At 48.7% G+C, this 27869-nt stretch overlaps 1 protein-coding gene and 1 long non-coding RNA gene across 2 annotated transcripts in view; one reads left to right on the top strand and one right to left on the bottom strand.

Annotated features, from left to right (window-relative positions):
* Nucleotides 1–27869, top strand: part of LOC138854042 (uncharacterized) — a 373067-nt gene that overhangs the window by 194410 nt on the left and 150788 nt on the right. The gene's annotated exons all lie outside the window — the stretch shown is intronic.
* LOC128696530 (serum amyloid A protein) lies at nucleotides 17787–23121 on the bottom strand. Its single transcript, XM_053787811.2, has 4 exons — nucleotides 22994–23121; nucleotides 22320–22481; nucleotides 21575–21685; nucleotides 17787–18271 (listed from the first exon to the last, which is right to left on the bottom strand). The coding sequence occupies exons 2-4, from the start codon at nucleotides 22478–22480 to the stop codon at nucleotides 18133–18135; spliced, it is 411 nt and encodes a 136-aa protein (XP_053643786.1). The 5' UTR covers nucleotide 22481; nucleotides 22994–23121; the 3' UTR covers nucleotides 17787–18132.

Genomic DNA, 27869 nt, shown 5'->3' with positions numbered 1-27869 from the left:
TTATTGTGATTTCTTCCGTCTGTACAAATTTTTTTTTTTCTGGGTTATGTTGGAGTAGATGAAATTTGGTTAGATGAGGTGAGGGTTAATTTAGGTTAGGTTAGGTTAGGTAAGGTTTCCTTAAAGGATGAAAAGGCACAATACAGTTATTGGAACAATACACGAAAAATTCTTCAAGATTGTAGTTCTCATCACCTGGTCCTAGGCTGAGGGACTGATTACCTCACCTTCCACTATTTTCTGTATATATGTATATTATGTCCATGTATTGTACTGATGAAGCCATTGGATGGCGAAAGATACCCAGATGTTGCACACGTCTCTAATTCTTCAATACACAAATAACCCGCACATAGGAGAATGAAACTGACGAAGACGTTTCGATCGTTTCGACTATTTCTGTCCTGACCTCTGTTCTATCCTCCTTTTCAGTGTCCTCCTTAGGTTACATTAAGATAGATTAAGTTAAATTAGGAAACATTCGTTATGTTACGTTTAGATGTAGTTGGGTTAGGTTAGGTTAGACTAGATTAAGTTAGATAAACCTTGACTCTAAGCCTTCAGCAGTGTTAACCAACAGAACCGAAATAGCACTTAAGTTGCCCATGTCTTGCAGTGCGGTACGCATTGCAGTCTCTTAGAACGTTCGTATTCCTTATTACGTTGGTATCCCCTTTAGCATTAAAATATCCCTCTACGAGCATTGTATAAGATAAATCACTACCTCCACACGAAGGAAGAGAGGTCAAGAAAGGGTATGGAGAGGTCAGTTTGAGGTCAGGAGGGGTATGGGTGGGTATAGGGTTGGGTTGATAGGGGCCCGCTGGTCCTGCTAGACACGGCCGGTATTCAATTTCCTAATCTTGAGCAGTAATATCCGGGTGTGCCAGGGCGGCCGTAACGTGAGCAGATACTGATGTATGTATGTTGATGGTGCAAGTAATGTCCTCACCTCTTCTGTCCCGACCTCTTCTGTCCCCACCTTTTCTGTCCCGACATCTCTCCCGACCTCTTTTGTCTCGGCCTCTTCTGCTACGATCTTTGTCCTGACCTCTGTTCTAACCTCCTTTTAACCGACCACCTATGTTCCGACCTCTGTCTCCATAAGAACAAGATTTGGTGAACCTGTTCTCATGCTCACAGGTTAAGCTACGTTAAGTTATGCTTAGATTGTTAGTGTTTTCCATAAATGCGGCAATAAACTTCCCTTCAACTGGATGTTTTATTGCCGGTGAAAGAACTAATTCATACCCACCCACAACCCACTCGTATTCTTATCTACCTGGAGGGCATTCCGGGGATCAACGCCCTCGCGGCCTGGTCCATGGCCAGGCCTCCTGGTGGATCAGGGCCTGATCAACGAGGTTGTTACTGCTGGCTGCACGTAATCCAACGTGCCAAATCAGCCCGGCTGATCTGGCACTGACTTTAGGTAGCTGTCCAGCTCCCTCTTGTAGACAACCAGGGGTCTATTGGTAATTCTCCTTATAGCTGGTGGGAGGCTGTTGAACAGTCTTGGGCCCCGGACACTTATTGTGTTTTCTCTTAATGTACCAGTGGCGCCCCTGCTTTTCACTGGGGTTATGTTACATCGCCTGCCAAGTCTCTTTCTTTCGTAGGGAGTGATTTCTGTGTGCAGGTTAGGGACCAGTCCCTCCAAAATCTTCCAGGTGTAGATAATGATATATATCTATTGCCTGCGCTCAAACTTGTTTTAAAAGCTATCCAAGGTTCTTGCTTCAATGACACTACTTAAAAGTTTGTTTCACCCATCTACAACTCTGTTGCGAAACCAGTACTGCCCTATATCTTTTCTAAACTAAATCTGTCCAGTCCGATCCATTGCTGCGATTCCTTTCTTGGTGCGTCACTCCTGGGGCGTCACCTTAATGCCTCACCCTAGGAAAAAGGAGAGATGTTGGGTTAGAAGAGGGAAAGAGAGGGTGAGAGGGAAGAGGCGTGAGGATTAAGAAGGTGAAGGGAATTAATGGAATGAATGAGGAGGTGTAGGGAAGGATGAGACTCCCATTGTGGAATGGAAGAGGAGGGAAGAGTTGCTGAAAGTGACACGAAGATCACTTTACTTCAAGACTCGGTATATCCAGGATCCAGGCATCCAGCTTGAACTCGGCATGTCCAGGATCCAGCTTAACTGAACTCGACTCCCCTAGACGGAAAATTTGTATTCGATGTGAACGAGGAAAAAAATACTTTCGTGAAGGGTGAATAACTGAAGGCAAGAGAGGAAGCAAGAAACGCGAAAAACAAAGTAGAATTTTATCACAAACATTTTTAGTCGCAGTGATCTGTTATCTGTTTTATTTTTCCAGGTATCATCGCCGCCCCTTTACCCTCGGCAGGTCTCAGACCAGTTCTATTAATTTACTGAAGTACAGGCATAAGTTGCTGAACAAGTTAATATTGGGGCAATGTTTCGCTTTCTGTAGAGCTTGTCAAGTCATGACTTGATAAAGCTCTACACTAAGCGAAAGGTTATCACAGTAATCGCTTCTTCCGTAGCCTGTCTTTTCAGTATTGTCGGCAGAGCGCCATTTCAATCCCCTAATAAATGTTGAATCCAAGTAAGATTATACTTTGTGGTTACCACTGTGTATTCCAGTGGGAAGAAGGTATGTTAAAAGTGTTATTAATGCCAAGGTCTGGCTAATATGTTGCTCTTGTCTTTTGAAATCATTCAAATGTTACGTAGTTGAGAATTTCTCCCCCCCCCCCACTCCCTTTCCCCAGTGTATGATGGAGAGGTCATCTTAATTCTAAGAGGAAACAATGCGTAATCGGCATACAGAGAGTGGAGTCTTGTTGAATATGGCGATATTGATTTGTATTAAATTGGGTGTCATCTGCATATGAATTGCCACACTTTGTAGGTACACGAAAGTCATTGAAATGTAATAGAAAGAGGGTAGGCAAACTGTGATAGAAGAAGGGTTGGGAAAATGAAGGGGCGATTGGGAAACAATAGAGTGGTGATTGGAAAATATAATGAAAGGGTGATTGGGAAATACAGTAGATGGGTGATTGAAAAATATAATGGAAGGGTGACTGGGAAACGTAAACAGAAGAGTTGTGAGATATAAGATAGAAAAGGGGATTCTGATACATAAAGAAAAATGGAAACATATCCAAAGAAGGGTTGGGAAACATTATGTAAAGAGAATGAGAGAACAATGAAAGATTCGTCAACAATTGCACAAATAATACACTCACATACTCTAGACCAGTTCCAGGTGACATCCAGCCGAGATGAAAAACCAGCGCCGGTAAACCTCATTTTAACCAAGATACGAGAATGACATCACGGGCTTTTTAAGCAAGTATGTCACCTAAAGAAATATTTTCTTGATTTAATAGGAGGGAATATTTAATGGTGACTGTGAATTTATTTACTATGAAATGGCTTAGATGACATTTATTGCCTTAAGACATGTACACTCCACGTCAGTGAGAATATTATTATATTCATGTAGAAGTTTAAACCCTTAAGTTATGCAGTTCCTGGGGAATAGGAGGCAGTCAGGTTTGATCCGAGGAGAGGACCAAGAGCGTTACACCAGCATCAAGGGAAATGGGAGAATCTTAACCTTTTGAAAACAACACAGTAGAGGTTGGTGACAGTGTCCATGCTTTGTTGTTGTTGTTTGTATTTTACGTTATAAATAATGGTCACAGGACCGTGCCTATAAGCATTCTCAACTAACCCACTCATTAAGGTGGAAAAGTTGACGTTTCGGCTCTCCCTGGACCATCAAGTCACGAGTGAAGAAGGTTAAATCAGTGATGCAAGAGAGGCTCCAAGAATTATCTTAATCACGGGGAAGCGCTGAATCCACAAGTGCTTTAGCTGCTGGGAAATGGGATTCGTTAAAAAAAAGAGAGGACAAGTACACTTCCATGGATCAAGAGCTTCTCACCAGCATCAAGGCACATCGCGTGGAGATAAAACATTGGATGGGACATGGTTGCAGATGAAGGCGGTTACCTTCTTCCTCCTCTTTTTCTTCTTTCTTTTTACTCTTATTTTTCTCTTATTTTATTCTTGGGTAGATGAGCCCCAATCCCAGGTTGGTGGGTATTGTAGGGCCCCACCCTGGCTGGAGGGTAGAGTGGGGACCTTCTACCATTGTTGGAGGGTTGTGTGGGGGGCCTCTACCATGGCTGGAGGGTAGTGTGGGGGGCCTCCTTCCATGGCAGGAGGGTAGTGTGGGTAACCTACCATGACTGGAGGCTAGTGTTGGGGGCCCCTCCCATGGCTGGAGGGTAGTGTGGGGGCCCTACCATGATTGGAGGCTAGTGTGGGGCCCGCACTCTACTACTAGGAAAGCTTTGGTATATCTGCAACGTCCTGGAAATCCCATTGTTCACTTTTTTTGCTTCTAAAACCTTTGATTTGCATATCAATTCGAAAGTTTTGATTGATACAGGATTCTGGGTATCTATTGTCCCCAGGAGTGAGTCACTTTCACCCTTGTGATGCCTAGGAATACTGCTCTTAGTTGCCTGGTGAGCTCCTCTCCCGAGGCATGAAAGTAAATATTGTTGCTCGAAGCTTCTCTCCTGTACTGGGTGAGAAAAATACTTCGATATGTAAGGTGCACCGTGATCCAGTCCCACACCCGCAGTAATAGTGTCGGGGTCCAGTGTCCCACAGTACTAGTGTCGGTCCAGTGTCCCCACAGTACTAGTGTCGGTCCAGTGTCCCCACAGTACTAGTGTCAGGGTCCAGTGTCCCCACAGTACTAGTGTCAGGGTCCAGTGTCCCCACAGTACTAGTGTCAGGGTCCAGTGTCCCCACAGTACTAGTGTCAGGGTCCAGTGTCCCCACAGTACTAGTGTCAGGGTCCAGTGTCCCCACAGTACTAGTGTCAGGGTCCAGTGTCCCCACAGTACTAGTGTCAGGGTCCAGTGTCCCCACAGTACTAGTGTAGGGGTCCAGTGTCCCCACAGTACTTGTGTCAGGGTCCAGTGTCCCCACAGTACTAGTGTCAGGGTCCAGTGTCCCCACAGTACTAGTGTCAGGGTCCAGTGTCCCCACAGTACTAGTGTCAGGGTCCAGTGTCCCCACAGTACTAGTGTCAGGGTCCAGTGTCCCCACAGTACTAGTGTCAGGGTCCAGTGTCCCCACAGTACTAGTGTCAGGGTCCAGTGTCCCCACAGTACTAGTGTCAGGGTCCAGTGTCCCCACAGTACTAGTGTCAGGGTCCAGTGTCCCCACAGTACTAGTGTCAGGGTCCAGTGTCCCCACAGTACTAGTGTCAGGGTCCAGTGTCCCCACAGTACTAGTGTCAGGGTCCAGTGTCCCCACAGTACTAGTGGCCCCACAGTACTAGTGTCGGGGTCCAGTGGCCCCACAGTACTAGTGTCGGGGTCCAGTGGCCCCACAGTAGTGTCTCCAGTGGCCCCACAGTACAGTCGGGGTCCAGTGGCCCCACAGTACTAGTCCAGGGTCCCCCCAGTACGAGGGTCAGGGTCCAGTGTCCCCACAGCACTAGTGTCAGGGTCCAGTGTCCCCACAGTACTAGTGTCAGGGTCCAGTGTCCCCACAGCACTAGTGTCAGGGTCCAGTGTTCCACAGTACTAGTGTCAGGGTCCAGTGTTCCACAGTACTAGTGTCAGGGTCCAGTGTTCCACAGTACTAGTGTCGGGGTCCAGTGTTCCACAGTACTAGTGTCGGGGTCCAGTGGCCCCACAGTACTAGTGTCGGGGTCCAGTGGCCCCACAGTACTAGTGTCGGGGTCCAGTGGCCCCACAGTACTAGTGTCGGGGTCCAGTGGCCCCACAGTACTAGTGTCGGGGTCCAGTGGCCCCACAGTACTAGTGTCAGGGTCCAGTGGCCCCACAGTACTAGTGTCGGGGTCCAGTGTCCCCACAGTACTAGTGTCGGGGTCCAGTGGCCCCACAGTACTAGTGTCGGGGTCCAGTGGCCCCACAGTACTAGTGTCGGGGTCCAGTGGCCCCACAGTACTAGTGTCGGGGTCCAGTGGCCCCACAGTACTAGTGTCGGGGTCCAGTGGCCCCACAGTACTAGTGTCGGGGTCCAGTGGCCCCACAGTACTAGTGTCGGGGTCCAGTGGCCCCACAGTACTAGTGTCGGGGTCCAGTGTCCCCACAGTACTAGTGTCGGGGTCCAGTGTCCCCACAGTACTAGTGTCGGGGTCCAGTGTCCCCACAGTACTAGTGTCGGGGTCCAGTGTCCCCACAGTACTAGTGTCGGGGTCCAGTGTCCCCACAGTACTAGTGTCGGGGTCCAGTGTCCCCACAGTACTAGTGTCGGGGTCCAGTGTCCCCACAGTACTAGTGTCGGGGTCCAGTGTCCCCACAGTACTAGTGTCGGGGTCCAGTGTCCCCACAGTACTAGTGTCGGGGTCCAGTGTCCCCACAGTACTAGTGTCGGGGTCCAGTGGCCCCACAGTACTAGTGTCGGGGTCCAGTGGCCCCACAGTACTAGTGTCGGGGTCCAGTGGCCCCACAGTACTAGTGTCGGGGTCCAGTGGCCCCACAGTACTAGTGTCGGGGTCCAGTGGCCCCACTGTACTAGTGTCGGGGTCCAGTGGCCCCCCTGTACTAGTGTCGGGGTCCAGTGGCCCCACAGTACTAGTGTCGGGGTCCAGTGGCCCCACTGTACTAGTGTCGGGGTCCAGTGGCCCCACTGTACTAGTGTCGGGGTCCAGTGGCCCCACTGTACTAGTGTCGGGGTCCAGTGGCCCCACTGTACTAGTGTCGGGGTCCAGTGGCCCCACTGTACTAGTGTCGGGGTCCAGTGGCCCCACTGTACTAGTGTCGGGGTCCAGTGGCCCCACTGTACTAGTGTCGGGGTCCAGTGGCCCCACTGTACTAGTGTCGGGGTCCAGTGCCCCACTGTACTAGTTTCGGGGTCCAGTGGCCCCACTGTACTAGTGTCGGGGTCCAGTGGCCCCACTGTACTAGTGTCGGGGTCCAGTGGCCCCACTGTACTAGTGTCGGGGTCCAGTGGCCCCACTGTACTAGTGTCGGGGTCCAGTGGCCCCACTGTACTAGTGTCGGGGTCCAGTGGCCCCACTGTACTAGTGTCGGGGTCCAGTGGCCCCACTGTACTAGTGTCGGGGTCCAGTGGCCCCACTGTACTAGTGTCGGGGTCCAGTGGCCCCACTGTACTAGTGTCGGGGTCCAGTGGCCCCACTGTACTAGTGTCGGGGTCCAGTGGCCCCACTGTACTAGTGTCGGGGTCCAGTGGCCCCACTGTACTAGTGTCGGGGTCCAGTGGCCCCACTGTACTAGTGTCGGGGTCCAGTGGCCCCACTGTACTAGTGTCGGGGTCCAGTGGCCCCACTGTACTAGTGTCGGGGTCCAGTGGCCCCACTGTACTAGTGTCGGGGTCCAGTGGCCCCACTGTACTAGTGTCGGGGTCCAGTGGCCCCACTGTACTAGTGTCGGGGTCCAGTGGCCCCACTGTACTAGTGTCGGGGTCCAGTGGCCCCACTGTACTAGTGTCGGGGTCCAGTGGCCCCACTGTACTAGTGTCGGGGTCCAGTGGCCCCACTGTACTAGTGTCGGGGTCCAGTGGCCCCACTGTACTAGTGTCGGGGTCCAGTGGCCCCACTGTACTAGTGTCGGGGTCCAGTGGCCCCACTGTACTAGTGTCGGGGTCCAGTGGCCCCACAGTACTAGTGTCGGGGTCCAGTGGCCCCACAGTACTAGTGTCGGGGTCCAGTGGCCCCACAGTACTAGTGTCGGGGTCCAGTGGCCCCACAGTACTAGTGTCGGGGTCCAGTGGCCCCACAGTACTAGTGTCGGGGTCCAGTGGCCCCACAGTACTAGTGTCGGGGTCCAGTGGCCCCACAGTACTAGTGTCGGGGTCCAGTGGCCCCACAGTACTAGTGTCGGGGTCCAGTGGCCCCACAGTACTAGTGTCGGGGTCCAGTGGCCCCACAGTACTAGTGTCGGGGTCCAGTGGCCCCACAGTACTAGTGTCGGGGTCCAGTGGCCCCACAGTACTAGTGTCGGGGTCCAGTGGCCCCACAGTACTAGTGTCGGGGACCAGTGGCCCCACAGTACTAGTGTCGGGGACCAGTGGCCCCACAGTACTAGTGTCGGGGACCAGTGGCCCCACAGTACTAGTGTCGGGGTCCAGTGGCCCCACAGTACTAGTGTCGGGGTCCAGTGGCCCCACAGTACTAGTGTCGGGGTCCAGTGGCCCCACAGTACTAGTGTCGGGGTCCAGTGGCCCCACAGTACTAGTGTCGGGGACCAGTGGCCCCACAGTACTAGTGTCGGGGTCCAGTGGCCCCACAGTACTAGTGTCGGGGACCAGTGGCCCCACAGTACTAGTGTCGGGGTCCAGTGGCCCCACAGTACTAGTGTCGGGGTCCAGTGGCCCCACAGTACTAGTGTCGGGGTCCAGTGGCCCCACAGTACTAGCGTCGGGGTCCAGTGGCCCCACAGTACTAGCGTCGGGGTCCAGTGTCCCCACAGTACTAGCGTCGGGGTCCAGTGGCCCCACAGTACTAGTGTCGGGGTCCAGTGGCCCCACAGTACTAGTGTCGGGGTCCAGTGGCCCCACAGTACTAGTGTCGGGGTCCAGTGGCCCCACAGTACTAGTGTCGGGGTCCAGTGGCCCCACAGTACTAGTGTCGGGGTCCAGTGGCCCCACAGTACTAGTGTCGGGGTCCAGTGGCCCCACAGTACTAGTGTCGGGGTCCAGTGGCCCCACAGTACTAGTGTCGGGGTCCAGTGGCCCCACAGTACTAGTGTCGGGGTCCAGTGGCCCCACAGTACTAGTGTCGGGGTCCAGTGGCCCCACAGTACTAGTGTCGGGGTCCAGTGGCCCCACAGTACTAGTGTCGGGGTCCAGTGGCCCCACAGTACTAGTGTCAGGGGTCCAGTGGCCCCACAGTACTAGTGTCAGGGGTCCAGTGGCCCCACAGTACTACTGTCGGGGTCCAGTGGCCCCACAGTACTAGTGTCGGGGTCCAGTGGCCCCACAGTACTAGTGTCAGGGGTCCAGTGGCCCCACAGTACTAGTGTCAGGGGTCCAGTGGCCCCACAGTACTAGTGTCAGGGGTCCAGTGGCCCCACAGTACTAGTGTCAGGGGTCCAGTGGCCCCACAGTACTAGTGTCAGGGGTCCAGTGGCCCCACAGTACAGTAGGAACTTTATGCCACAGCTCTTCATGCGAGAGATCCTCAAAATGGCGGTTGTCCCCCGCCCCGCCCCCACTAAAGGTCCTGCTTGCAGAACAGCGCCCGCGCTCGCGCGCCGACCCGCGAAGCCCCTGCAGCGCCTTCTGTTGCGTCGCCCGGATCGCCCCCGCTCCCCGATTTATTTTCCGATTTTTTTCGAATTTATTTCAATTTTGATCATTTTTGAAGGTCTCCCTATAGGGATCAGAGGTACATTTTCCCTATGGGAAGACCCTCCCCCTTCATCCCCTCTAAGATAGAATTTTCAAAAAATTTTCATTTTTTCAATAATACAAAGAAAAAAGATTTTAGTTTTACCCACTTTTCAAAGATTTTTTTGTAGTCTCTACTTCCTCGGATCAAGACCTCCCTCACACCTCCCACCACCCACTTCCATCTCCCTTACCCTCTAAGCACAAATATTCCTGCTCCATCTCCTTGGATCAAGATTTAACCCCTCCTGGACCCCCACCACTTCCTCAAAATTTTTATTTTTCCATTTTCTTATAGTCTCCATTTCCTCGGATCAAGATTACCTTCCCCCATCTCTCATACCCTCTAAACCCAACATTCCTGCTCCATCTCCTTGGATCAAGATTTACCCTCAACTTCCTCGGATTAAGACCTCCCTCCATCTCCTCGGATCAAGATCACCCTCCCCATCTCCCATACCCCCTAAAATCCAATATTCCTGCTCCATCTCCTTGGATCAAAATTTACTCTTGAACTCCTCGGATCAAGAACTCCCTCTCCATCCCCCACCGTCCACTTTCATCACCCTCTAAACCTAATATTCCTTGGAACAAGATTTACCCTCCACTTCCTCGGATCAAGTTTTGGGTCCTCCCTGTGGGGCATGCTCATACGTATGCAGGTCTAAACATGTAACTTCCTCTTATTGACTTAAACGAACTAACATGCATGACGTCACCCCACCTGTGTTTACTCAGCAGACAGTGACGTCATGTGATAACCACCCATGACTTCAGTCAGGATACAACAGGCTGAAACAAGTAACTTTCCCTTATTAACTTAAAATCAACTAAAAATGCAAGATCACTCTGTGTCCTCTCTTTAACTTAAATCAAGTGAACATAGGATAACACTAATAAACAATATTATTTTTCCATTTTAAGTAATACATTTTCTTAGTTACATGAATTCTCAGTAATACACATTTTCATATACAACAAATTTCCGGTAATACAATACAATACAACAAATACATTTTATTTCATGTACAACATAGCTACACACCCCACACTCCCTCATTTCTGCCGACTGGCAAGGACTGCCTGGCGAGTCATATCTGAGTTACCTCAGATAAAGATCTCAGGTCACCCCCCACGACCTGACCTGCTCTCTCATTCACCTTCAATTCACTTGTCTCAGTTCAACAAAAAGATACAAATTTTACTCACAATTCACAATTTTCCCACAGTACTATTGTCGGGGTCCAGTGTCCCGCAGTACTATTGTCGGGGTCCAGTGTCCCGCAGTACTATTGTCGGGGTCCAGTGTCCCGCAGTACTATTGTCGGGGTCCAGTGTCCCGCAGTACTATTGTCGGGGTCCAGTGTCCCGCAGTACTATTGTCGGGGTCCAGTGTCCCGCAGTACTATTGTCGGGGTCCAGTGTCCCGCAGTACTATTGTCGGGGTCCAGTGTCCCGCAGTACTATTGTCGGGGTCCAGTGTCCCGCAGTACTATTGTCGGGGTCCAGTGTCCCGCAGTACTATTGTCGGGGTCCAGTGTCCCGCAGTACTATTGTCGGGGTCCAGTGTCCCGCAGTACTATTGTCGGGGTCCAGTGTCCCGCAGTACTATTGTCGGGGTCCAGTGTCCCGCAGTACTATTGTCGGGGTCCAGTGTCAGTACTATTGTCGGGGCAGTGTCCCGCAGTACTATTGTCGGGGTCCAGTGTCCCGCAGTACTATTGTCGTCCAGTGTCCCGCAGTACTATTGTCGGGGTCCAGTGTCCCGCAGTACTATTGTCGGGGTCCAGTGTCCCGCAGTACTATTGTCGGGGTCCAGTGTCCCGCAGTACTATTGTCGGGGTCCAGTGTCCCGCAGTACTATTGTCGGGGTCCAGTGTCCCGCAGTACTATTGTCGGGGTCCAGTGTCCCGCAGTACTATTGTCGGGGTCCAGTGTCCCGCAGTACTATTGTCGGGGTCCAGTGTCCCGCAGTACTATTGTCGGGGTCCAGTGTCCCGCAGTACTATTGTCGGGGTCCAGTGTCCCGCAGTACTATTGTCGGGGTCCAGTGTCCCGCAGTACTATTGTCGGGGTCCAGTGTCCCGCAGTACTATTGTCGGGGTCCAGTGTCCCGCAGTACTATTGTCGGGGTCCAGTGTCCCGCAGTACTATTGTCGGGGTCCAGTGTCCCGCAGTACTATTGTCGGGGTCCAGTGTCCCGCAGTACTATTGTCGGGGTCCAGTGTCCCGCAGTACTATTGTCGGGGTCCAGTGTCCCGCAGTACTATTGTCGGGGTCCAGTGTCCCGCAGTACTATTGTCGGGGTCCAGTGTCCCGCAGTACTATTGTCGGGGTCCAGTGTCCCGCAGTGCTATTGTCGGGGTCCAGTGTCCCGCAGTGCTATTGTCGGGGTCCAGTGTCCCGCAGTGCTATTGTCGGGGTCCAGTGTCCCGCAGTGCTATTGTCGGGGTCCAGTGTCCCGCAGTGCTATTGTCGGGGTCCAGTGTCCCGCAGTGCTATTGTCGGGGTCCAGTGTCCCGCAGTGCTATTGTCGGGGTCCAGTGTCCCGCAGTGCTATTGTCGGGGTCCAGTGTCCCGCAGTGCTATTGTCGGGGTCCAGTGTCCCGCAGTGCTATTGTCGGGGTCCAGTGTCCCGCAGTACTATTGTCGGGGTCCAGTGTCCCGCAGTACTATTGTCCTATTGTCGGGGTCCAGTGTGCTAGCGTCGGGGTCCAGTGTCCCGCAGTGCTATTGTCGGGGTCCAGTGTCCCGCAGTGCTATTGTCGGGGTCCAGTGTCCCGCAGTTCTATTGTCGGGGTCCAGTGTCCCGCAGTACTATTGTCGGGGTCCAGTGTCCCGCAGTGCTATTGTCGGGGTCCAGTGTCCCGCAGTACTATTGTCGGGGTCCAGTGTCCCGCAGTGCTAGTGTCGGGGTCCAGTGTCCCGCAGTGCTATTGTCGGGGTCCAGTGTCCCGCAGTGCTACTAGTGTCGGGGTCCAGTGTCCCGCAGTGCTAGTGTCGGGGTCCAGTGTCCCGCAGTGCTATTGTCGGGGTCCAGTGTCCCGCAGTGCTATTGTCGGGGTCCAGTGTCCCGCAGTGCTATTGTCGGGGTCCAGTGTCCCGCAGTGCTATTGTCGGGGTCCAGTGTCCCGCAGTGCTGTTGTCGGGGTCCAGTGTCCCGCAGTACAGTGCTGTTGTCGGGGTCCAGTGTACCTCACAGTGCTACAGTGTAGTGCTATTGTCGGGGTCCAGTGTACCTCACAGTACTATTGTCGGGGTCCAGTGTCCCGCAGTACTATTGTCGGGGTCCAGTGTCGCAGTACTATTGTCGGGGTCCAGTGTCCCGCAGTACTATTGTCGGGGTCCAGTGTCCCGCAGTACTATTGTCGGGGTCCAGTGTCCCGCAGTACTATTGTCGGGGTCCAGTGTCCCGCAGTACTATTGTCGGGGTCCAGTGTCCCGCAGTACTATTGTCGGGGTCCAGTGTCCCGCAGTACTATTGTCGGGGTCCAGTGTCCCGCAGTACTATTGTCGGGGTCCAGTGTCCCGCAGTACTATTGTCGGGGTCCAGTGTCCCGCAGTACTATTGTCGGGGTCCAGTGTCCCGCAGTACTATTGTCGGGGTCCAGTGTCCTGCAGTACTAGTGTCGGTGTCCAGTGTCCCGCAGTACTATTGTCGGGGTCCAGTGTCCCGCAGTACTATTGTCGGGGTCCAGTGTCCCGCAGTACTGTTGTCGGGGTCCAGTGACCCGCAGTACTATTGTTGGGGTCCAGTGTCCCGCAGTACTATTGTCGGTGTCCAGTGTCCCGCAGTACTATTGTCGGGGTCCAGTGTCCCGCAGTACTATTGTCGGGGTCCAGTGTCCCGCAGTACTATTGTCGGGGTCCAGTGTCCCGCAGTACTATTGTCGGGGTCCAGTGTCCCGCAGTACTATTGTCGGGGTCCAGTGTCCCGCAGTACTATTGTCGGGGTCCAGTGTCCCGCAGTACTAGTGTCGGGGTCCAGTGTCCCGCAGTACTAGTGTCGGGGTCCAGTGTCCCGCAGTACTAGTGTCGGGGTCCAGTGTCCCGCAGTACTAGTGTCGGGGTCCAGTGTCCCGCAGTACTAGTGTCGGGGTCCAGTACCTCACAGTACTAGTGTCGGGGTCCAGTACCTCACAGTACTAGTGTCGGGGTCCAGTACCTCACAGTACTAGTGTCGGGGTCCAGTGTCCCGCAGTACTAGTGTCGAAATCCAGTGTCCCGCAGTACTAATGTCGGGGTCCAGTGTCCCGCAGTACTAGTGTTCGGGTCCAGTGTCCCGCAGTACTAGTGTCGGGGTCCAGTGTCCCGCAGTACTAGTGTTCGGGCCCAGTGGCCCCACAGTACTAGTGTTCGGGCCCAGTGGCCCCACAGTACTAGCGTCAGGGTCCAGTGGCCCACAATACTAGTGTCAGGGTCCAGTGGCCCCTCAGTACTAGTGTCAGGGTTCAGTGGCCCCACAGTACTAGTGTCAGGGTCCAGTGGTCCCACTACTAGTGTCAGGGTCCAGTGGCCCTACCATACTAGTGTCAGGGTCCAATGGTCCCACCATACTAGTGTCAGGGTCCAGTAGGGTCCAGTGGCCCCACCATACTAGTGTCAGGGTCCAGTGGCCCCACCATACTAGTGTCAGGGTCCAGTGGCCCCACAGTACTAGTGTCAGGGTCCAGTGGCCCCACAGTACTAGTGTCAGGGTCCAGTGGCCCCACAGTACTAGTGTCAGGGTCCAGTGGCCCCACAGTACTAGTGTCAGGGTCCAGTGGCCCCAAAGTACTAGTGTCAGGGTCCAGTGGCCCCACTACTAGTGTCAGGGTCCAGTAGCCCCTCAATACTAGTGTCAGGGTCCAGTGGCCCCACAGCACTAGTGTCAGGGTCCAGTGGCCCCACAGTACTAGTGTCAGGGTCCAGTGGCCCCTCAATACTAGTGTCAGGGTCTAGTGGCCCCTCAATACTAGTGTCAGGGTCTAGTGGCCCCTCAATTCTAGTGTCAGGGTGCAGTGGCCCCACAGTACTAGTGTCAGGGTCCAGTGGCCCCACAGTACTAGTGTCAGGCAAGGCACTTTGTGTGTGGGGTGACAGGAAGTAAATAGAGAAGGAGAGTTACCACTGACTTATCATACCACTTGTCGTCGTACTTAATGATATTCAGGTGATTGAAATAGGCATCATGTTTTAAGTTCGAGGACTACGTCACCTCCATGTTGTGAGGGCGAGAACATCACCTGCACGCTGGTTCCATGTTATGCAAATTACTGACATTTCAAGATGAAAGGCAGATGAGGTTCTGGCAGTGACTGAGGTGGCTGAAGCAAGAAGTGGTATAGTGAAGCTGTGATGAGCCGCCGGTAACAACAACCAGGCATTGAGTGAGGAAGCCTAGCCATAGGCCTGGCTGCGACTGTTTTTAGAAACCTTCCAAACGGGTCAGAAGAGATGTGTAAGGTCGGTAGATGTTCGGGTCACTACCATTGCAGCCCCAGTTGCTGGCTTCTTGATTTGCCTGGATGACCTGTCTGCTCCCACCCCTCATTCTATCAATCACCTCCCGACCCTTGCTGCAAGAAGGAAGAATAGGAAATTACGGCTCTGCGCTTGTGTTCAGCTTGTGCCTTCCCCTCCAGTAAAGGCCCTTGAAGCTGGGGAAGGACTCTTAAATAAGGAATTGAAGCTACCCTCCCAGGATCAAACCAGTGTCTCTTCCATTCACTCTATGACTCCTACTTTACTGTAAACATAATGATTATAAAAATCCTTTGTCTGACGTGCGTAATGAAATCAGCAAATACACAACTTAGAAGTGTGTGTGTGTGTGCGCGCGCGAGCCGCCTGACACGGTACTTGGCCTGACCTGATGCTATCCCAACAACCTCCTACTACCGTCGTACCTTCTTTGTTTTGTTCTACTTCCTAGTGTGTTACTAAAGTTTTTAAGCAATATTTATATCTACCACGCTGCCTATTTGTTATTTCGTTATTGAAGGTTACGAAAAGATGTGTCTCGTCTTTCACTGTCGTCTTTCTTCTGATGTGGCTGTGAAACAGATTTTGTTCCGACTTGATCTTTGCTCCTGTGTCATTCTCAAATTAAAGCTCAGCCTTTCTCCTCTTTCTTGAATACTCATTTCTGGCTAATCTGCTCACTTCTTTGTTCTCGTCGGTCCTTCGCTTTCTTTAGTTTTTCAATGCTCTTATGTTTTCGTTTTTACTCTCTGCGTCTCTGGTTGAACCCAGGGATTTGTTCCTTTGCTGTTTACATTTCTGGGTATGAAAATCTTTGCCTCTCGGCACTCTCCAGTTAGGTACTGTCTCCTCGTGCCCTCGCCTGCTGTCCTTCCTTTTAAGTTTAGTTCCCTGGACTAGCACCCAGGAACTAATATGGGCCCATAGGCCTGTTGTAGGACTACGTCCTTCTTTATGATCTTATGTTTCATCTATGTTAAATGGTCTTGCGGTTCAATCTTATTCCAAACTTGTTGTCTCAGCTCTTTTTATCGTGTTTTTTTATTGTGTGTGTGTGTGTGTGTGTGTGTGTGTGTGTGTGTGTGTGTGTGTGTGTGTGTGTGTGTGTGTGTGTGTGTGTGCGCGCTCACCTAACTATGGTTGCAGGGGTCGATTCATAGCTTCTGACCCCGCCTCTCCACTGGTCGCTACTAGGTCCTCTCTTTGCCCCTGCTCCATGAGCTTTATCAAACCTCGTCTTAAAATTATGTATGAATCCTGCCTCCACTGCGTCATTTTGCAGAATATTCCACTGCATGACAACTCTGACTGAAGAAATACTTCCTGTGTGTGTGTACTCACCTAATTGTGGTTGCAGGGGTCGAGACTCAGCTCCTGGCCCCGCCTCTTCACTGGTCGCTACTGGGTCCTCTCTCTCTCTCTCTCTCTCTCTGCTTCCTGAGCTTTATCATACCTCGTCTTAAAGCTGTGTATGGTTCCTGCCTCCACTACATCACTTGCTAGGCTATTCCACTTCCTGACGACTCTATGACTGAAGAAATACTTCCTAACATCCCTGTGACTCGTCTGAGTCTTCAGCTTCCAATTGTGACCCCTTGTTTCTGTGTCCCCTCTCTGGAACAGCCTGTCTCTGTCCACCTTATCTGTTTCACCTAGTATTTTGTATGCCGTTATCATGTCTCCCCTGACCCTCCTGTCCTCCAGTGTTGTCAGTCCGATTTCCCTCAACCTATCTTCGTAGCACATACCCCTGAGCTCCGGAACTAGCCTTGTTGCAAACCTTTTCACTTTCTCTAATTTCTTGACGTGCTTGACCAGGTGTGGGTTCCAAACTGGTGCTGCATACTCCAGTATGGGCCTGATGTACACAGTGTACAGTGTCTTGAACGATTCCTTACTAAGGTATCGGAACGTTATTCTCAGGTTTTCCAGGCGCCCATATGCTGTGTGTGTGTGTGTGTGTGTGTGTGTGTGTGTGTGTGTGTGTGTGTGTGTGTGTGTGTGTGTGTGTGTGTGTGTGTGTGTGTGTGTTAATAGTTGTCAAAAGCACTTGTTGATAGTCAAATTAATTTATAAATATAAATAATTATGTAAATTACATGCATATTATTTGGAATGCACCTTTTGAGTCAGTCTTAGGAAATGACTTTCTGACATATGGTGAAAACGGTGAATGTGACAAAAAAAAAAGGTTGAAAACCACTGCATTAGAAACTTTTGCCGCACTCTGTATTATTCATTTTGCATAGTTAGTGGTAGAGTGGCTTGGGGGTTACATGATTCGCTTGCTGTGTGATTCTCGAATCACACAGCAAAGGAAACGTCTCCGTATGCTTGGCCAGGACTCTGAAAATGTGTTTTGGTTTTTCTATTCTCGTTGTCTTTTTATTTGACAACGCGATTCAAGTTGTTGAAGAGTCTTGATATTATGCCAACCAATTCATGATTTGGTCTATAATGTATATATTTAGTAAACATTTGTATTGTTTTATTTTAATAAAAGATTTTGTTGGTTATTGACGTAAATAATGTTGCTATTTAACCAATTTATTTTTTTGAATACATTTGACTAAACTATTGTAAAGAAGGCGCGCGCGTGTGTGTGAGACAGAGAGAGAGAGTGAACGAACGAGATAACGAGAACTTAGTGAAGTCTGTGGTCAAGGAAGTTCACCACTAGGTTGCCATCTCTCGTAAGCTTGAGGACGACGTCACCTGTATGTTGTGAGAGTAAGGACGTCATCAGTATGTTGTGAGAGTAAGGACGTCATCTGTATGTTGTGAGAGCGAGGACGCGATCTGTATGTTGTGAGAGCAAGGACGCGATCTGTATGTTGTGAGAGCAAGGACGCGATCTGTATGTTGTGAGAGCAAGGACGTCATCTGTATGTTGTGAGAGCAAGGACGTCATCTGTATGTTGTGAGAGTAAGGACGTCATCTGTATGTTGTGAGAGTAAGGACGTCATCTGTATGTTGTGAGAGTAAGGACGTCATCTGTATGTTGTGAGAGTAAGGACGTCATCTGTATGTTGTGAGAGTAAGGACGTCATCTGTATGTTGTAAGAGTAAGGACGTCATCTATATATTGTAAGGGCGAGGACGTCACCTTCTTGTTTCATTGTGATGCAAATAACATCAAAGGATGAAAGGCAAATTAGATGTTTGTCTGGTGGTGCCAGAAGACCCAAGGATGAATTGGTGAGGTTTGGATAAGTCACAGGAACGGTCAACAACGAAGTGAGGATACAAGATCCCTCCAAACAGCCGGTCAGAGATATCCTTAATATTTTTCGGGCAACCCTCTTGGTCGGTAGCGGTTCGGGTCACCACCATTGCGGCCCCAGCGGTTGGCTTCCTGGTCCCTCGCCGAATCACTTCCGCCCTTACCCCTGAGAGTGTCCGTCAACTCCCGAGCGTTGCTGCAAGAAGGAATTGAAAAATATAATCTTATTCCAGACAAACTGTAATTTTATCAGAAAGTACACAACTGGTAGAGAGTTGGATTGCCAAAGTACTAAACAGCAGTAATAGTAGTATAATATATATCAATGACCTTGACGAGGGAATTACTAGTGATATGAGCCGATTCACCGATGACACTAAGATAGGTAAGATAATTGATTCTGACATAGATGTCACTGAACTTCAGGAGGATTTAGACAAAGTTCGTGTTCAGAAAAGTGGCAGATGCAATTCATTGTAGACAAATGCAAAATTCTGAAGCTCGGGAATGTCCATAACCCTAGCGCTTATAAACTAAATAGCAGAACTACCCGTACAGAATGCGAAAAGGACTTGCGGGGGATGGGGGGATTATGGTAAATAGTAACCTTAAACCAAGACAGCAACGCCTTAGTGTACGTAATAAGGCAGACAGATTACTGTGATTTATGTCAAGATGTATAAGCAATAGAAGTCCAGCGGTTATTTTATAGCTCTATACAACAGGAACCAAATTGTCAAGATCAACAACACAGAATCAGAACCCATGCCGATAACATGTGGGGTTCCTCATGGTAGTATCCTGGGCCCTTTGCTATTCCTGTGCTATGTGAATAACATGCCTATCGTGTCATGCAAGCTTCTACTGTACGCAGATAATAGTGCTCTGATAGTATCAGGTAAAGACCCACAAGACATTGCTAATGTACTATCACTAGAACTAGAGTCCTGTAGCAGATGGTTGGTAGACAACAAACTATCACTACACCTCGGCAAAACGGAAGCCATACTCTTTGCCACGAAACAAATTAAAAAGGGTAAATAATTTTAATGTCCAGTGTAATGGGGAGCCTATTATTACAGTAAATTCAGTGAAATATCTAGGAATCCCCTTAGACCCAAGCATGTGAGGCGAACTAATAGGGAGCATTGTTGTAAAGAAAGCAAATGCCAGACTAAAGTTTCTCTACAGACAGGCTAGCAGGACCCTATGTCTTGCTCTTCATGATATTCTGCCTTAACAAAAAAACTGAAAGATAGGTTACAAATCACCCAGAAGAAAATGGTGAAATTCATTCTGGATTTGGGTCCAAGACAGCATGTAGGCCAGAATGAATTATAACTGGATATGCTGAATGTTGACGACAAGAGTAAATCAACTAATGCTAAATGACGTTTATAAAATTGTTCCCAACCAGTGTCCCCAATATCTTCCTGCCAATTTTATTCAGGCCGAGAACCAATGTAATTACAGAACTAGGGAATGGGAAAGCAACTTTGCAATACCTAGTCAGTGGTCAGGCTTCAAAGACATTTTTCTGTTCAGCAGTAAAAGAGTGGAATAGACTGCCTGCACATGTCAAAGCCTGTCATAGCATGAGCCAGTTCAAGAAGAGAGCCACAGTGTACCCATGAATAAGGCTACAGAAAGGGAGGAGTGATTTTTGTATGAAAATAAAAATTTTTGTCTCTGCCCCTAGTATATCTTCTTTTATCGTAACTGCTTTTATATATTTGTAGATGAATGGTTCACAGAACCGACATGTTGATAAATTAGACACATGTGCAACTCTTGGGTATCTTTATTGAGGAAACGTTTCTCAGCTTTTATATAGCTGAGATACTTACCTATTTTAAATTTTTAAATATAAATAATTATCACTGTCTTACTTTTTTTGGGGTTATCCTGGGTTCACTTCACATATGCTGCTATGTATGATAATCACTGTAACTGTGTATACTTGAATAAACACTTACGTACTGGTAAGGCCTCACCTAGATTACTCAGCTCAGCTTTGGTCTCTATATTACAGAAAACATTCAGCGAAGAATGACCAAATTAATATTCAGCATTAGAAATCTTCCATATGAAGAAAGAGTGAAGTCCCTTAAATTACATTCACTTGTAAGACGAAGAATGAGAGGGAGACATGATGGAAGTGTGTAAGTGGAAGATGGGTGTTAATAAAAGGGATATGAATAAGGCCTTCAGGATATCCCTCCAAGAGAGATTATAGGATATAGGAAAGTATTGGTTTGGAAATAGGGTAGTTGAGTGGAACAGTCTGCCTAGTACGGTTATTGAAGGTAAAACCTTGGGTTGTTTCAAATTTAGGTTGGATAAATACATGAGTGAGAGGGGTTGGATATGAGTGGGACTTGTACATCGCTCTTCTCATCTCTTATCAAAACTTATTGCTTGGGTAGCGTTTATAATGGGTTGGGCAAATATTCTATTAGCGGGTTGTATTTGTGAAGGACCTACCCAGTATGGGCCAACAGGCCTACTGCAGAGTTCTTCATTTCTTATGTTCTTATGAAGAGAGCGATGAGAAGAGAGAGAAGAGGAGAGAGAAACTAGTTAATATCACCTCTAACTCGCATCTATCAGCATTACTTAGAACACTGTAAATGGCCTTTGTAGACAGAGGCAAATATAGTCCCTGTTCACAAAAAGAAGAGCAGAGCGGAAATTTGCAACTACGGACCTGTGTCACTCCCGTCTAAGATTCTTGAGACAGTAATCTTCTGGCACATGACAACATTCTTCGGCTCCCACTCACTTCTTTGTGACAGTTAATATGGCTTTAGAAAAGGTCACTCTGCTGCTGTTAAACCCCTTCAGTACGTGGTACGAGTCACTGGTCAGCTGTGTAGCAGCACTAAATATTGCTGGTGTTTTTGACTGAGTATGGCACAAGGAGCTCTTGGCAAAACTGCAAGCACTAGGAGTCACCGAGTCTGTATTATGCCACTCTGTAGATTTGTTATTTCGTTCTTGTTGAATTAGACACATGTTCAACTCTTTGTTATCTTTATTGAGGAAACGTTTGGCCACACAGTGGCTTCATCAGTCCATACAAAGGAGAAACTTGAAGAACAGGAGGAGAATGAGGTAATCAGTCCCTCAGCCTTGAGTCGATGTGGTCATCTACTATTTCGTTCTTAAAGGCTAACATGAAAACATGCTATATTTAGGTTTGGTTAGTTAACTTAACCTGGAATATTTGTAATAATGTTGGTAGAAATACTGACAATATGTTAGTTAAAAGGACGTATGTGCAACTAATGCGATATTTTATTGTGGCAACGTTTCGCTCTCCAAGAGCTTTGTAACGGCTTGACAAAGCTCCTGGAGAGCGAAACGTTATCATTAGTTACACATGTCTCCTTTTACCTAAATTATATTGATTTGCTGTCCCTGTTTCGATCGTGTAGAAGCCGACATCAGTGATAACGAACATTCTATGTAGAGAAGAGGATGGGAGAAGGGTACTTGCCTTATGACTGTGGCAGCAAAGCGGCCTCCTGCTCCATGCTTGGCGGCATCATAGTTACCTCTGGAGTGGAAGTACTTGTCTGCGCCGATGTAGTTGGCCTCCCGCATGTCCCTGTGAAAATATCATTATTAGCATTGTTGTTATTATTATTATTATTATTATTATTATTATTAACAACCATTAAACTGGAAGGAATCATTCATCGGAAATAGTGGAGAGCCAATGCTCCTTCGGCTAATCATGAGACAGACTGGCTACTTCTGTCAGAGGAATCGGTCACATTTATGAGCGTAATGGATGAAACTGGTTAATTCCAGACATTTATCCTCATACATATTCCAAAATTAAATAAGGGATTACCTGAACATTCACTCCCCAAAGGAAAAACTCTTAGCCAGAGTTAAACGAATCTTAGGAAACTAAACAGTGTCATATTTCTTAAACACTTGATCCAAAAATTGAGGCCTACCCATCTCTTCTATCATGGAGAATATAACATACATTACGTATATATTTTTTATTTGCGAAGTTTGGTTAGGTTACAAAATAATCGTATGAAAAGACTCGTACAGCAAGTTAAGATCTTTAGTAGCACTCCATTTCGTCTACATAAGACTTTATCAAGTGCTTGAGAAAGCAATATGTAGGTGAAAAGTAGTACTAATAAAGATCTCATTTTCTGCACATCTTTTTACCCAATGTCGACTACGTCGTAACTCAACGATGCAGAATGAGTTGTACTCACTTGTAGGCTTTAATCATGGCACCAGTTCCCCGTCGAACTTCACCTGGGAACTCCCACACGTTTCTTGCTGCGTTTCTCACACGATCCCACAAAGGTTCCGGCTCCGCGGTCACCACAGAAACCAGAGATGCCACAGCCAACAGGGCGATGACACACCGCATCCTAGGATCAATAACATACGGGTCAATTCTCAACGTACTAAAGATGTTTTCAAACATTCTCTCTCGGTCCACAGCAGGATTCGAACCTGCACACTGTATCAGAGTACGCAGTATTTTATTCACTCAGCCAGAGCCCAGATGTTTTCAATTAGACTAGGGTAAAGGCACTTATAAGTGAAAAGCCTAATCAAAACCAAAGAAAAGCTTTGAATCAACGTAACTTGCTTTGAGATCCTATCAAAATATCTAGATTATTGAGAGGGGCTCTTGATCCCAAGAACTCGAGTTACCTTCCTTGTATCAAACTTGATTACCTCTTATTCCTCAGGCTTTAAAAAAAAGTTACACGATGCAGAGCAAGGTGTTATTAGGATAACGTTGTCCCAATAAAAGCTTGTTTTACAAACTGTCTTTTCTTCACTGTTGTCTGCAGTACGTAAAGATCATCATGGGGAAGCGCTAAATACCGTAAAGGGATTTAGCGCTTTCCCATGAGTATAATGATAATCTTACTTTGAGATGTCAGTGGAGCGATGGAGGCTAGGCGTACAAACAGAGCGCCAGGCGAGTGTGATGATCAGAGCGCCAGTCACACATGTATATATACACCCCTCCGGCACAGTGCTTGGGGCCTCTCCCCTTTCTCAATCTGTCTTGGTTTTCCCCGTCCTCCAAGCTCCTCCTCTTCCTCCCCCACCTTCTCCCTCCCCTCTCTTACGCCACACAACACTCAGTGTGGACTTCCCAGCACCAGCATAGTGTAACAGATCCCTCTTTGTTATTTGTTTTTTTTTGTGTGAGAGCCTGCGAACGTTTTGAGCCTGGGAAATCCAAACTTGTGCCCTTCTGCGTCTGCTCGGTGTTATTTTGTGCATTTCATTGGTATTTCTGCTTTACTTGTTTTCTACCTGGAGGTTACCTGGAGGTTATTCCGGGGATCAACGCCCCCGCGGCCCGGTCCACGACCAGGCCTCCCGATGGATCAGGGCTTGATCAACTAGGTTGTTACTGCTGGCCGCACGCAGTCCAACGTACGAGCCACAGCCCGGCTGATCCGGCACTGACATTGGGTATCTGTCCAGCTCTCTCTTGAAGGCAGCCAGGGGTTTATTGGTAATTCCCCTAATGCTTGATGGGAAATAATTACTAGAACACTCGATGTGACATCATGTGATGTCGCCAGGTGACGTCAGCAGACATCTCGAGGTGACGTCAGGTAGACATCGTGACGTCATGAAGTCTATGTTATAGTAATGACATACAAAGCCGACAAGTGGATAAATAAGAAAAAATGCAACACGAGTCTATATTGCAGAGATATACGAGTGTTGCATATGTTTTATAATTGTCTACTTCCTTCCTGTAGCACTTATTTCCTTGTTCACTAGCCATAGAACCTCTGCTTCTTTCCTATATTCTTAGATATCCCCTATAACCTTTGTTTCTGTTTGTTCACAACAGGCATTACTTCTGTTTATTCCCAGTAACCATTGCTTCTGTTTGTTCCCAGTAACCATTGCTTCTGTTTGTTCCCAGTAACCTTGCTCCTGTTTGTTCCCAGTAACCATTACTCCCGTTTGTTCCCAGTAACCGTTGCATCTGTTTGTTCCCAGTAACCATTGCTTCTGTTTGTTCCCAGTAACCATTGCTTCTGTTTGTTCCCAGTAACCAATGCTTCTGTTTGTTTCCAGTAACCATTGCTCCTGTTTGTTCCCAGTAAGCATTGGTTCTGTTTGTTCCCAGTAGCCATTGCTTCTGTTTGTTCCCAGTAACCTTGCTCCTGTTTGTTCCCAGTAACCATTACTCCTGTTTGTTCCCAGTAACCGTTTGTTCCCAGTAACCATTGCTTCTGTTTGTTCCCAGTAACCATTGTTTCTGTTTGTTCCCAGTAACCATTGTTTCTGTTTGTTCCCAGTAACCATTGTTTCTGTTTGTTCCCAGTAACCATTGTTTCTGTTTGTTCCCAGTAACCATTGTTTCTGTTTGTTCCCAGTAACCATTGTTTCTGTTTGTTCCCAGTAACCATTGTTTCTGTTTGTTCCCAGTAACCATTGTTTCTGTTCCCAGTAACCATTGTTTCTGTTTGTTCCCAGTAACCATTGCGTCTGTTTGTTCCCAGTAATCATTGCGTCTGTTTGTTCCCAGTAACCATTGCGTCTGTTTGTTCCCAGTAACCATTGTTTCTGTTTGTTCCCAGTAACCATTGTTTCTGTTTGTTCCCAGTAACCATTGTTTCTATTTGTTCCCAGTAACCATTGTTTCTGTTTGTTCCCAGTAACCATTGCGTCTGTTTGTTCCCAGTAACCATTGCGTCTGTTTGTTCCCAGTAACCATTGTTTCTGTTTGTTCCCAGTAACTATTGTTTCTGTTTGTTCCCAGTAACTATTGTTTCTGTTTGTTCCCAGTAACCATTGCGTCTGTTTGTTCCCAGTAACCATTGTTTCTGTTTGTTTCCAGTAACCATTGTTTCTGTTTGTTCCCAGTAACCATTGTTTCTGTTTGTTCCCAGTAACCATTGCGTCTGTTTGTTCCCAGTAACCATTGCGTCTGTTTGTTCCCAGTAACCATTGTTTCTGTTTGTTCCCAGTAACTATTGTTTCTGTTTGTTCCCAGTAACCATTGCGTCTGTTTGTTCCCAGTAACCATTGTTTGTTTGTTCCCAGTAACCATTGTTTCTGTTTGTTCCCAGTAACCATTGTTTCTGTTTGTTCCCAGTAACCATTGTTTCTGTTTGTACCCAGTAACCATTGTTTCTGTTTGTTCCCAGTAACCATTGCGTCTGTTTGTTCCCAGTAACCATTGCGTCTGTTTGTTCCCAGTAACCATTGTTTCTGTTTGTTCCCAGTAACCATTGCGTCTGTTTGTTCCCAGTAACCATTGTTTCTGTTTGTTCCCAGTAACCATTGTTTCTGTTTGTTCCCAGTAACCATTGTTTCTGTTTGTTCCCAGTAACCATTGTTTCTGTTTGTCCCCAGTAACCATTGTTTCTGTTTGTTCCCAGTAACCATTGCGTCTGTTTGTTCCCAGTAACCATTGTTTCTGTTTGTTCCCAGTAACCATTGCGTCTGTTTGTTCCCAGTAACCATTGTTTCTGTTTGTTCCCAGTAACCATTGCGTCTGTTTGTTCCCAGTAACCATTGCATCTGTTTGTTCCCAGTAACCATTGTTTCTGTTTGTTCCCAGTAACCATTGTTTCTGTTTATTTTCTAAAAGCTTCGTCTGCGTTTAGTGCTTTATTTATCTACACATTTTGACCAGGCTTAATTATTGCTGCCAGCGGTTTGTTTTAACTCTACACGAAAGTGGAAATACGGCGCAGTTAGCAAGTGAAAAAAAATAGACACTACCAGTAAAAAGATCTTGATTACTACGACGTTTCATCTGAGCGATGAAGCCTCGTATAGGAGAAACGTTGTATTGATAAAGATATTAGTGTTGTATTCTGTGTTTTATGAAGCAAGTGTTCTTTCTTCCCCTCCCCCCCTCCCCTGACCGAGGCCATTTACCTTTCGCTTTGCTTACCAACCCCGGGGTTAGATGACCCCTACCCCGGGGTTAGATGACCCCTACCCCGGGGTTAGATGACCCCTACCCCGGGGTTAGATGACCCCTACCCCGGGGTTAGATGACCCCTACCCCGGGGTTAGATGACCCCTACCCCGGGGTTAGATGACCCCTACCCCGGAGTTAGATGACCCCTACCCCGGAGTTAGATGACCCCTACCCCCCGGAGTTAGATGACCCCTACCCCGGAGTTAGATGACCCCTACCCCGGAGTTAGATGACCCCTACCCCGGAGTTAGATGACCCCTACCCCGGGGTTAGATGACCCCTACCCCGGAGTTAGATGACCCCTACCCCGGAGTTAGATGACCCCTACCCCGGGGTTAGATGACCCCTACCCTGGAGTTAGATGACCCCTACCCCGGAGTTAGATGACCCCTACCCCGGAGTTAGATGACCCCTACCCCGGAGTTAGATGACCCCTACCCCGGAGTTAGATGACCCCTACCCCGGGGTTAGATGACCCCTACCCCGGGGTTAGATGACCCCTACCCCGGGGTTAGATGACCCCTACCCCGGGGTTAGATGACCCCTACCCCGGGGTTAGATGACCCCTACCCCGGGGTTAGATGACCCCTACCCCGGAGTTAGATGACCCCTACCCCGGAGTTAGATGACCCCTACCCCGGAGTTAGATGACCCCTACCCCGGAGTTAGATGACTCCCACCCCGGAGCTAGATAACCCTACCCCGGAGTTAGATGACCCCTACCCCGGGGTGAGATGACCCCTACCCCGGAGTTAGATGGGGTTAGATGACCCCTACCCCGGGGTTAGATGACCCCCTACCCCCCCTACCCCGGGGTTAGATGACCCCTACCCCGGGGTTAGATGACCCCTACCCCGGGGTTAGATGACCCCTACCCCGGGGTTAGATGACCCCTACCCCGGGGTTAGATGACCCCTACCCCGGAGTTAGATGACTCCCACCCCGGAGCTAGATGACCCCTACCCCGGGGTGAGATGACTCCCCCTTCCACATGGCTGACCCCCACCCTACCCCGGGGTTAATCGATCTCAACCCCGAGGATATTTGACACTCACCTCGAGGTCACTGAACCCACATATTGAGGTCACTTTACCCCATCTTGGTGAGGGTAAAGTGACCTCGGGGTGGGGTCAACTAACTTCAGGGTTGCTGCAGCAGTTGCTGCCTCTGTTGCTACTTCTGTTGTTGCTGTTGCTACAGCAGTTGCTGCTTCTGTTGTTGCTGTTGCTGTCTTTGCTGTTGTTACACAAATGCTGCTACAACTGCTGCTGCAGGAGTTGCTGCTGAGCCTGCAGTTTCAACACAATTGCTGACCAAATGAGAGTTCTCATAAAGCACCTAATTATCCACGGGATATCGAAATACATTTTTCTTTGGTATAAGTTCACAGAGATGGTAATCATCGCAGAAAATTTATGCAGATGAAATAAATTCATTTTATGGAGGGTCACATGGAGCTGCAGCAGGAGGTTTAATACAGACAAACTAGATTTTAACGAGTTGTTTTGTTTTGTGGATGCTCCAAACTTTAGATATTCACGATCCAAGAAGCTAGAGCTCGGGAATTAGAACAGGGAAGGTAGAAATCAGAAGTTAGAACTCATAGTTTGGAGTATATTGCTGTTGGAGTATGAGCAGGGTAATATTTTGTAAAGGGATTCAGGGAAACCGGTTAGCCGGACTTGAGTCCTGGAGGTGGGAAGTACATTACCTGTCCTATAAAAGAGGGGTTTGAGATATTGGCTGTTTAGAGTGACACCTGAACTGTCGCATCTGGGCGGCTCAGCAAAGACAGTGATTATGTGTGAATGATGGTGAAAATGTTTCTCTTTTTGGG

The sequence above is a fragment of the Cherax quadricarinatus genome, chromosome 47 (genome assembly GCF_038502225.1).
Source record: "Cherax quadricarinatus isolate ZL_2023a chromosome 47, ASM3850222v1, whole genome shotgun sequence".
NCBI lineage: Eukaryota > Metazoa > Arthropoda > Malacostraca > Decapoda > Parastacidae > Cherax > Cherax quadricarinatus.
Note: the sequence above shows the minus strand (reverse complement) of the source record. Positions and strands in the feature narration are given on the sequence as shown.